At 40.4% G+C, this 11,796-nt stretch overlaps 1 protein-coding gene across 4 annotated transcripts in view; it reads right to left on the bottom strand.

Moving 5' to 3' along the window:
* The window catches only part of SPAST (spastin), a 59,299-nt gene that overhangs the window by 4,731 nt on the left and 42,772 nt on the right, over window positions 1–11,796 (bottom strand). For all 4 annotated transcript variants that reach the window (XM_032788664.2, XM_075064207.1, XM_075064208.1 and 1 more), the window contains 3 exons: window positions 11,561–11,640; window positions 5,775–5,845; window positions 3,799–3,839 (listed from right to left, as the gene is read on the bottom strand). In XM_032788664.2, coding sequence (XP_032644555.2) covers window positions 3,799–3,839; window positions 5,775–5,845; window positions 11,561–11,640 — 192 coding nt within the window. The remainder of the gene's footprint in view (window positions 1–3,798; window positions 3,840–5,774; window positions 5,846–11,560; window positions 11,641–11,796) is intronic.

Raw genomic sequence — 11,796 nt, 5'->3', positions numbered from 1 at the left:
AGACTGTTCTAAACTGCCCTGAGTTTGGATTACACAAACTAAAAGACTCCAACTTTGTATCAGCATACTCCTCTTCCAAAAGAACTATGGTAAGGAGAGCTAAGAGTTTAGTTCACATCTGCAGCACCCACCCTGGGAAGTTACAGCGCAACACTTTGATCATACCACAATTCACACTCACAGTAGGCCTTCGGGGCAGTACAGACAAACCCTACATGAATGCACACATTACAATCTCAAAAGCGCCACATTTCTTTGGGCCTAGTGTTTGCTAGTGCATCCACATGTGTCACAGTGACAGACAAAGAGAAATACCACGGGGCATAGGCGCAAACTTTCTCTGGTGCCAGGGGTGCCCGCCCCTAGCCCTGCCCTGACAACACCCCTTCCCAGCCCCTGGCCCCACCCCCATTCCAACCCCATCCCCAAAATCCCCACTCTAACTCTGCCGCCATTGGATCCCTTCCCGGCCCTGCCTCTTCCCCCAGTGCACCATGTTCCCCCTCCTCCGCCCTCCCTTCCTCGCCCTGCGAATCAGCTGTTTCCTGGTGCAAGCGCTGGGAGGGAGGAGGGAGAAGCAGGACACAAACTCACAGGAGAAGCGGAGGCAAGCTGGAGCAGGGGGGTGGGGCGGGGCCAAGGGGAGCTGCCGGTGGGTGCTGAGCACCCACCAATTTTTTTCCGTGGGTGTTCCAGCCCCAGAGCACCCACGGAGTCGGCACCTATGCCATGGGGCAGGGAGCTGCAGTACATTTTTTTTTATATACAGTCAAATCCTATGACAACAAGGCATTCAGCTAGGTGTAGAACAAATCCACAATCCAAGAATGGCTGGCTGAATACTATTAATAGCTTGAGTACATACAAATGCATCACATATATATGGGCCCCCTATGACTGCTTCTTCTGCTTACTCTCTCAGAGTGAAGTCTTTAGAGACAGGGACAGAGATCAGCTTACAAATACAGTGCGATTGTGAGCGTCCCCTGTCTCTCAGGGTGACCCACGATTCTTACATGGGCTTCATCTCTTTACAAAAGCTTGGACAACAAGTCTGTGTGACTGCACTCCATACGTTTTATGGAATTATGCTTCTGAGTGTGACTATGATGTAACTGGAATATGCTTTATGCAAAAGGTCTCTTGTAAGGTATCAAAGGTTATAATCCACTGAATATATTCCTCCTGTTTGTATGCATGTATCATTTTTGTATCTGAAGCTAGAAATATGAAGTAGAACTCCGAGGTCCTATTGTAATTATGCAAAGTGTGGGCCATTAATGGTGGTTTCGAATCTTGATGGCTCCCATTGACCAGGAGAACTGGTTGTAAATGGTTTATTTACCTGCAATACTTCCTGTGTATGTGTGGGCCAACCCAGGAAGAATGGAGACTAGGGATCTTACAGTGACATGTGGCCATATCACATGATACTGGAATCCATCTTAATCCTTGTACTTTTCCACAGATGAGGCGGGGGTGGGGACAAGGACAGTCAAGAGATTCCTGCCTTGTGCCAAAGCTATAAAAGGGGGTGGAGCAGGACAAAAGGGGCTACCAGTCACGAGAAAACCCCTGGTTACCACCTGAGATGTCTGCCAGAACTAACAAGGACTGTAGCAGGGAAAGGATTGGGCCCAGACTAGGAAGGCGTCTAGTCTGTGAAAGAAGTTTATTGTAACATCTGAGGGTGAGATTACCTATAATCAGTTTCTTAATGTATTACGCTTAGACTTGTGTGTTTTTGTTTTATTTTGCTTGGTGACTTACTTTGTTCTGTCTTATTACTTGAAACCACTTAAATCCTACTTTTTATACCTAATAAAATCACTTTTTTTAATAAACCCAGAGTAAGTGATTAATACCTGGGGGAGCAGACGGTTGTGCATCTCTATTAGTGTTATAGAGGGTGGACAATTTATGAATTTATCCTGCATAAGCTTTATGCCATGTAAAACAGATTTATTGGAGTTCAGGCTCCTAGAAAGGCTGAGCACTGGGTCCTGGAAAGTCCCTGTTAACTGAGAATCCCTGGGCTGAGTGAATCTCAGTTTCAGTGAACTGCAGAGAGGCATGGCCCAACCTCTGGGTCTGTGCTGGAGCTGACTGGAGTGTCTAACTCAGCAAGACAGGAGTGGAGGTTTGTTCTCAGTGGTATTCCAGCTCACTGAGTGACAGTCTCAAGGGGAGTCTCTGTGACTAGTCACAGGCTGCACCTCTGAAGAAATAAGCAGCCAGGAAATGAAGCTTCTCTCTGCTCCTCTTCTGCAATATGTATGGGGCATGCACATACTGGGGCAGAAAGGCTGAGGAATACGCAAGCTCATCTAATCCCTCTGCCACTGGGGGGTTTGTGTTCAAAAGTCTTCCCCTTCATCACTCTGCCTTTACTCCATTTTTTCAGGAGTAAATTGTAAACTGGGCTTTGATTTGTTCAGCTTTTTTTGCATGCATTTTTTGAGATTCAGTATGAATGTTTTTCTAAACAGTAGCATAGTAACTAGGCTATGACATATCACTTAAGCTGCTGGTTCGGTAGTACCTCCCTGTGTTGGATATGGAAATGCCTGTGTAACTTAAGAATACTGAGATGCACTAATTTTGTGACTATCATATCAAATGGTCCATATATGCACACTTACTCATGTTAAACACACTAATCAGGTGCACCAGTAATTCTGCATCTGTGTGTGCTATGAACCCCCACTAAATCAACAGGTTTTATCATCTGTATTACTGTAGTTGTGGACCCAGGACCCCATTGTGCTAGGCACTTTACAAAACACAGAACAAAGAGAGAGTCCCTGCCCTAAAGAGCTTACAGTTCAGACAACAGTTTATATCTTTTGTTGGGAAAACGAACCTGTTTATAAAATAAAATGAAAGGACTCTTTTCAGCTACTTTGAATAATTTAAGATTTAAACCCAAAGTAAGTTTTAATACACTACTATCTGCTGGTGGGCACTGTAGAGGCTCTGAAGTTTGACCCAAGTTAAATCTCACCTGCATTCTCCAGAGGCACAAGCTACATGGAGTGTTCTTAGTCTTCCCACCCTTACCACTAATATGGGCCAAATCATACTTGTGTACATCCCATCCAGTCCTATTGAAGTTCTGGGGTGTAAGTTAGCAAAGAATTTGACACTACCTCAACTACTGTTCTTAGATACATTTATTCTGAACATAGATCTTATGAATTTTTTTTAACCACACACGCCAAAAGACACATTCATATTGATATTTCAAAATAGCTTCTTAAAAAAAAACATTGCTATTCAGCATTTTGTATTGGCAAATACAATTTTGTTAGGAATAACTGATAAAGTTAGTTTCCCAGATCTGAAGAAATAGCTCCGTGTAAGCTTAAAAACTTGTCTCTCTCACCAACAGAAGTTGGCCCAGTCAAACCTTGTCTCTCTAATATACTGGGACCAACACTGCATACATAAAGTCACCATAGTCATTGTAGCCTTTCAGTGTGTGTCTGGGGGAAGCCTCACATTCCATGTTACCAATATTTTTAAAGAGATCTTTTCACTTAACTCAAGCAAGGAAAAAGGTTAAAAAGTTAAGCAACAATATTTTTACAATAATTTAGAAACATCTATCAGAGGGGTAGCCGTGTTAGTCTGTATCCACAAAAACAACAAGGAGTCCGGTGGCACCTTAAAGACTAGAAAGTTTATGCTCAACTAAATCTGTTAGTCTTTAAGGTGCCACCAGACTCCTCGTTGTTTCTTAAAAAACATCTGTATATACTGCACTCAGAAAGGAAAAGTCATGTTATAGCAACTTACCTCACTGGCAGACATATTCTTTACCTGTTCTGGTTTTAGTTCTGTTTAAAAAAAAATATAAAAGAAGAGTAATGAGTTTCACAAGAAAAACCATCAAAACATTGTATGTTCAATTCTACCCTGAAAAGTGATAGAAAATGGCACCTTGCAACTCAACATGCCTGCTCCTTATATATTCAGAGTGAGATCTGCTTGCTTAAAGTGACTACAATTTGTGTTGATTTTCACTCCTCTTAGCCTTGCACAGCCAACACAGCTGAGAGTGTGAAATGATTCCATTTCTATTTGTGCATCAACAGAATTATTTTTTAAGTTCAAGTCAGTTAAATGAGTTTGCACAAGTTTAAAAACAATGATTCTGCAGGGGTCTTCAAATAATGACCCAATTGACAATAGACTGCACAGCAGAATATAACTGAGGGCATTCATTTGCCCTGCAGAAGTTTTACTATCAGTAGGGTATGAGAAGAGTTGTAGTTTGTAGGGCTGGCACTTGAAAGGAACATTCCCCCCCCACCTTCACATTTTAGATGGAAGCCAGAAAGGAGGACGAGAGGGAAAGAAATTTCAAACCCCATAGTGCAGTTTTTATGGGCTCTTCTCAGAGAGGTACATTCTAAATATGAAGAGTATACATTACAGACAAAAGGTACAGACATTTTAGTGCACCCATCAGTTGCAAGTGTAAGCACAAATGTTTCCAACTTACTGGAGGAATATAACTTATGATGGCTCTTACGAAACAGCCACTTTTAATACAATACTGTTCCCCCATTTTCATGCAGTGTAGTAGACCTGCGATTCCCAAAGTCCAATCACATTGACTCATGACAGCCCATTAAAAGTAGCCACTGAAGGGAACGTGGAGAGAAAGGAAAGTTACTTGCCAGCAACTGGAGTTCAAAATATTTACAGATTCACACTCTAGAATTTGTGCACTGTGCCTCGAATCCATGAATCATTTCAAAACAGCTTACTATTGGGGGACCTGTGGCACTTCAACTCGTGTAAAGTCAGGTTACAGAAGGACTACATCCTTCAGTTGCGCTCAGTTCTTCTTTGCCTGCCTGAAAGACTCCAAAGCGGAGAGGAGGGTGGGAGAGTGTAGCAGAGGCACACAGAGGCGATATATTTGGAAACTCCAGTTACCGTTAAGTAGTAATCTCTTCTTCATAAAATTGTCTCTGCTGATCCCCCATGTAAAAGATGAGCTAACAGCAGCAATACCTAGAAGGACTGAGCAGTTGAACAGTGACTAAAAGACTGCCTTTCTGACACAAGCATCCAGTTTGGCTCCCACATTGAAAGTAAGTGAGCAGTTCTAAATAAAAGTGTTGTTTTAACTAAAAATTTCAAAAAGGAATGTCAAAGGCAGGACACTGAGGCAGCCACAACCCTACTTGATTGGGCTCATGTAATTCCATCATTCAACCTCAAATGGTCCTAACAGCTGAAAGTCTGTTTTCATACATTCAGACAATCCCTGAATCAAGACAAATTCCCCCATGGCATTTCTTCCTGAAGGCAACAACCAACCAATATGATCTGAACAGCTTTGTTCACATCCAATTTATGAAGCAGGCAGAGAACGTTCTCTAATACAGACAGCTGTAAGGGATATGGTCTAGTTAAGACGGAACTGACACTAACTTGGGAAGTACATCATTCCATGAGTGGAGGCACAACAAATTGAAATGTTTATCACCTGTTAATATCAAATGGTTCCTTTTCATGGCATTTTGAAACACGCTAAAAAGCAATGCTAGACAGCCACACCTTGCCACATACAGCAACACAAGACCCAGGATGTCATGGATCTATTCTGATTAATTTTGGAGATTTGAGAGAGATGGACAAATGATTTGTAAGACACAACAACAGTCTCTTTAATTTCCTGAAGAAGTTTCTTAAAACCAAACAAAAAAAACCAAACAAAAAAACCACACACACACTATAGAAAAAGTCACATCACTTACCTCGAATAGGGCCCAATGCTGCATCCTTTGCTAATGCAGTTAAGTCACTTCCTGAGTATCCATCCGTCATTCTTTGTAAATGGGGAGAAGGGAGGGACAGGAAAAAAAAAAAAAAAAACACTTTCAGTGATCTGCATCTTTATACACGCATATCAGCGAAGAGTTAAATAGTATTTCTCTCAGACTAAAATGACAAACTGCACAGCATAATTAGTAAATTATATAAATGTTACTTCAAACACATTTCTCAACTGAAAAAAACACATCAATTAAAGTTCAATATCAGTATTAAATGTAAGTAGCATTTTGGCAATCAAAGTCTAGGAACTGAGATCTATTGCTGAATGCCATTTTCTCACACACACACATTTTTCTTTAAACAACCCACTAGATCGTCAGCACTTTTTACTCTCAAATACTTGCCGAGGACTGTCCAGATACAGCTGTTGCAGCTTCATATCACAATGACTAAATTCTAATGATAAATACTTTATGCTGTGCTTCCAGCCCATGACCAGTTTCTCTGGTCATTCAGTCTATAGTAGAACCTCAGGAGTTACGAATACCAGAGTTACAAACTAACTGGTCAACTACACACCTCATTTGGAACTGGAAGTACGCAATCAGGCAGCAGCAGACACACACACAAAAAATAAAATAAGACATGCAAATACAGTACTGTGTTAAATGTAAATTACTACAAAAATTAAGGGGAAGTTTAAAAAAATTTGACAAGGCAACTAAACAGTTTCTATGCTGGTTTCATTTAAATTAAGATTGTTTAAAGCAGCATTTTTCTTCTGCATAGTAAAATTTCAAAGCTGTATTAAGTCAATGCTGAGTTGTAAAACTTTTGGAGGAACCACCCTAACACATTGTTCAGAGTTACAAACATTTCAGAGATATGAACAATCTCTATTCCAGAGGTGTTCATAACTGAGGTTCTACTGTACTTTAGGGACTACTGCAGGAATCTCACCAAGACTAAACTTGAAAAACATGGCGAGGACTGAAAAGAATCTTAGCATTTTTTTAAATATGCAGCGTTCCTATTTTGCGGCATGTTGTTGGTACACTTCACACATTGCAAGAAGTTTTTCCTTAAAAAACTTACAAACTTTTGTTGATACTGCAGCCAGATAATAAGTGAAAATGTGTATATTGCGGAAAAATCATATTTTCAAACAAAATCACCAAATACTATCTGCCTATCTTATTGTTTTATACTGCTGCCCATTATGATAGTATCTGAATGCCTTCTAGTAGACTTCATGGCGTGTCTGACATTCTTCCTTTTGGGGAGAAAAAGCAGTGGGTAGGGTTTTTGCTTTTGTTGTTTTATTTTTATTAATTTCTTTTTTTAGTTGGTAGGGGTGTCATGTATTGAAAGAGGTGTCAGCATTGAGTGCTTCATTCTTAGGGTGATGACGCTTTTTCCGAGAGGAAGGTTTTGCAGCATTTCCTAAAAACAATCATACTCTGGGGTTGCCTGATCCCCTCTGGAAGTTCGTTCCACAGCTGGATCCTTTACACCAATAATGTTTTATCCCAAGCACTTTTACAGGCTTTGTAATCTGAACTGTGCCAGAACTGCAGCTGTCACTGTGGTCTATGGATTGAAATTTGGTCTATAATATAGCTCGACCCTGATCCATTAACTGCTGTGAAAACGAGGACCAAAGCCTTAAACTGGTTTCACAAGCTAACTAGGAAACAATGGAGGAACTTCGGCTAAGGCTTCATGTGCTCACAGCAGCCTAAGCCACAAAGAAGGTGGGCAGTCCTATTCTGGACCAGCTGGAGCCTGCGGATTGTCTTTATAGTCAGCTTCATAATGAGTTATCGTAATCAGCCTGGAGGGGACAAATGCATGGATTACTATGGGCTGGTCCTTTTCTGGGAGAAAGAAGCATTTTTCCTAATAAGATGGAGATGAAAAAAGGTAGCAATGCCACCTAGTCATCCAAGCTTAGTCAGGCAAACAAACTTGAGGCTTTGCATCACTGTGATGAATGGAGGTCCCATGGCTTCAAAAGCACGATGGAGACAATGTTTAGGATAACTCTTCAAAAGCTTTTTCCCTTTTTGACCAGCATCCTTTTGGTCTTGTCTGAGTTCAGCTTGAGCCAATTGCTCTTCATTCAAAAGCAGATATCTTGTCGGTGTTCTGACATTTTAGAGGGTACATCAATTGAAAGGGGGGTATCTAGATGAGTGTAATTGGAATACTGTTGGCAGCTGAGGCCATAGCAACTCAATCTCTCCCAGTGGTCTTACATAGATGCTGGAGAGAAGGAGGGAGAATATGGATACCTCTGTGACCCTGCACATGGGGGCCTTTGGAGAGGATACACAATTACCCAATCACCACTCCAAGTTCTGCCGGAGAGGAACAACTGAGCCACTGTAGTGCTGAGCCATCTATTCCTATTATGTATCACATGTCTAAATACTTTAGAAGTGAATTGCAAAGCAAGAGAAATCATATCCTTTACTGCTCATTTAAGAAATATAAAGATTATAAAATCATAGGGTTGGAAGGGACCTCAGCAGGTCATCTAGTCCAACCCCAAGCTCAAAGCAGGACCAATTCCCAGACAGATTTTTACCCCAGTTCCCTAAATGGCCTCCTCAAGGACTGAACTCACAACCATGGGTTTAGCAGGCCAATGCTCAAACCACTGAACTATCCCTCCCACCAGGGCACAAAGGTTTTCCCCCTCCTAAGAAGGTTGAAGTCAACATCCCCTTCAATCTCCAGTCAGGGCTGGAAGAGCTGTACTTCAGGCTTTAGCCTCATTCTCCAGTTAACCATTCGGGTGCTTCAAAAGATTTGCTGAAGTCAATCAAAGAGAGAAACCAGTACTGGCACTTCCAATGTGAAAAACAAGAAGAAAAAAAAACAAAAAAAAAAACACAGCACATTATATACTGAAAAAGAACAGTAAAGAATAGCAAAAAAAGAAAAAATTCTGCTGTACCCCACACCTTTCAAAAGCAGCCATTAGAAATTGTCAAGAGGCACAAAAATGGCCCATTAAAGGAGCTAGTTCATCAAATTTTCTGGAGGCCCTGCACCCAATTACTTTTCTGTTGTTTGTGGGAGAAAGAGGGTTTAGTAGAATGAAGAATAAATCCCAGTCTCTTGGCAACCAAGGAAATGTGGCAAGTCAGTCAAGTGAACGAAGTCTAGAGTAGGGAAGGGGTAGCACAAATAATTTTTCAAAAGTTGTGCTTAGTGATGTTTGTATGTTTGCGCATAGAATCAACAGTCACAGCGCTTAACTCGCAAACCCCATTTTTTACTTCAGTTAGATATTAGTGCATCTGAAGTGGCTGAAGTTTTCTGCAAGTGTGAATTAAGATGACAATAAATGCAACTTTGTTGTGCTGCAAATGTATGTGATGTTACAGATTCAAAATGGCTGATGCATACTAGCCCTGCTGAACATGTGTGCATGCACCCCTCAAACACACAAAAATAAATGACACCTCACTCAGTTTTCCTCCTCCATGATCTACCAAGTAGATTCTTTAGTATTTCAGAAGTGTGACAGGAGAGAGGAACATTTCTTATTTCCCTCTGCCTTCTCTACCTCCTAAATAGCATTCATAATGGGGTACCTAACATCCAGAAGATGAGCACATAGTAGTATTTTGTGATCCATAAGAATTTTCACAATGGAAAGCTCAAGTAACTTAAGATTTTAAATTTTGCATTAAAAATACCAAACAGCAAAAATATTGGAAAGGCTTTACACTTATGGAATCCTTGCTATTCCATGCTTAAAATTTCAGTATTGCCAACCCCAAAAATGGACAAGTCAGGAAAAAGCAAAACAAAAACCAACGAGATTTGTTTTCAACCTGAAATGCACACAAAATGTAGAACAGGTGCTCTCTTTAGTCAGTTGGGAAAGATTGGGCTTGCTTAGAGGTTGGGTGGGAAGGAGCTTGCCTTTGTTTCCTGTCTCCCTGCCCCAGGCATAGTGCTGATCAGCATGTTTCAACAGCAGATCTAGGTGATGAGAAAACAGTGTGAACAGTACTCTCTTACATACACTGACGGGGAAAAAATGGTGTTTTTCATAACTTCCAAAATGTGTGCAATTCATTCTCAATATATGTTACACCTAGAAAGGGACATAAGAGATTCTATAAGTATATTATAAACAAATGAACGATGAAGGAAAAGTGTAGGTCCTCTATTGAGCAGGGAAGAAGAGCTAATAATGGACAAGGTTCAAGAAAGCTGAGGTGTTAAACACCTATTTTGCATCGGTCTTCACTAAAAAGGTAAATTGTGACCAGTTATTTAATATCAGTTAACGTTACCAAAGGGGAAGAAACAAAGGCCAAAATAAGGAAGGAACAGGTTATAGAATATTTAGATAAGTTAGATGTACTGAAGTCAGCAAGACCTGATGAAATTCACCCTACTTAAGGAACTAGTTGAACCAGTCTTGGAACTAACAGCTATTATCCCTGAGAACTCCTGGAGGATGAGTGGACAAGGGCAAATGCAGTACTTGCTTTCAAAAAGGGGAACAAAGAGGATACGGGGAACTAGCAACCAATCAGCCCAATCTGAATACCCAGAAAGATACTGGAACACATTATTATTTATATTTTTAAGTACCTAGAGGATACGAGGGTTTATAAGTACGCTTGGAAGGATTAGATTTTTATTGGTAAATGTTGGTGGGGTTCCACTGCGGGTCTGGTCTGGATCCTTACTATTTAATATTTTAATCAATGACTTGGATAATGAGTGAAAAATATGCTTATAAAATTTGCAGATGACAGCAAGATGGGAGGGGTTGCATGCAGTTTGAAGGACAGGATTAGAATTCAAAATGACTGATAAATTGGAGAGTTGGTCTGAAATCAACAAGATGGAATTCAATAGAGACAAGTGGAAAGTACTTCATTTAGGAAGGAAAATTAAGTGCACACCTACAAAATGGGAAAAGACTGGCTAGAGTGATAGTACTGCTGAAAAGGATCTGAGGATTAAAATGGAACAAACTGAATACAAGACAACAATGTGATGAAGTTGTGGAAAAGGCTCATATCATTCTGAAGTGAAGAGATTAACAGGAGCATCGAATACATAATAATGGGAGGTAATTGTCTCGCTCTACTCGGCACTGGTGAGGCCTCATCTGGAATACTGTATCCAGTGATTCCACATTTTAAGAAATAAGTGGATAAATTGGAGGGAGTATCCAGAGGAATGCAACAAAAATGATCAAAGGTTTAGAAAACACGACCTATGAGGCAAGGTTAAAAAACTGGCATGTACAGTCTTGAGAAAACACTGAGGGGAGGAACAGAACAGTCAGCAAAAATGTTAAAGCTATTATAAAAGAAGGACAGTGATCAACTTTCTCCACATTCAAAGGTGGAACAAGAAAATCTGCTTAATATATGGCAAGGAAGATTTACGTTAGATATTAGGAAAATCTTTCTAAATATAAGGATAGCTGAGCCTGGGAACAGGCTTCCAAGGGAAGTTGTGAAATCCTCATCATTGGAGGTTTTTAACAGGTTAGACAAACATGTCAGGGATGGTCTAGGTCTAGCTATACTTGGTCTGCCTCAGCGCAGAGGGCTGGACTAGATGATCATCTCTTGATGTCCCTTCCAGCCCTATTTTTCTACAGGCAAGGTTACAATTTCAGTGTTCCTGATAACTAGCATTAGTTCTAAATGTAACTGACAGAGCAGTTGATATGAATGTTGTGGACCAGCAATATTGTTAGCAGAACTATCAAAGTACTTACCTGGCTAGCTGTGCCAGCTCTTTTTGGGTCAATGGACTTCCTTGCTTACTTAAAAGATTTTTTAGTAAAATCAATCTCGTCTGAAAAGAAGCATTTATCAGTTGTAAGTTCACGTACCAAAAAAAAAAAAAAAAAATATTATTATTTATTTATTTACGATAAAAGCTATAAAACAAAAATATATGGAATGTTTCTGTGAATTCAGAAGCCTACATGTATGACATTCGCAGTACTTT

Source organism: Chelonoidis abingdonii, chromosome 3, assembly GCF_003597395.2.
Source record: "Chelonoidis abingdonii isolate Lonesome George chromosome 3, CheloAbing_2.0, whole genome shotgun sequence".
NCBI classification, from domain to species: domain Eukaryota; kingdom Metazoa; phylum Chordata; order Testudines; family Testudinidae; genus Chelonoidis; species Chelonoidis abingdonii.
The sequence above is the reverse complement of the archived record's forward strand: the minus strand, read 5'-3'. Positions and strand labels throughout refer to the sequence as shown.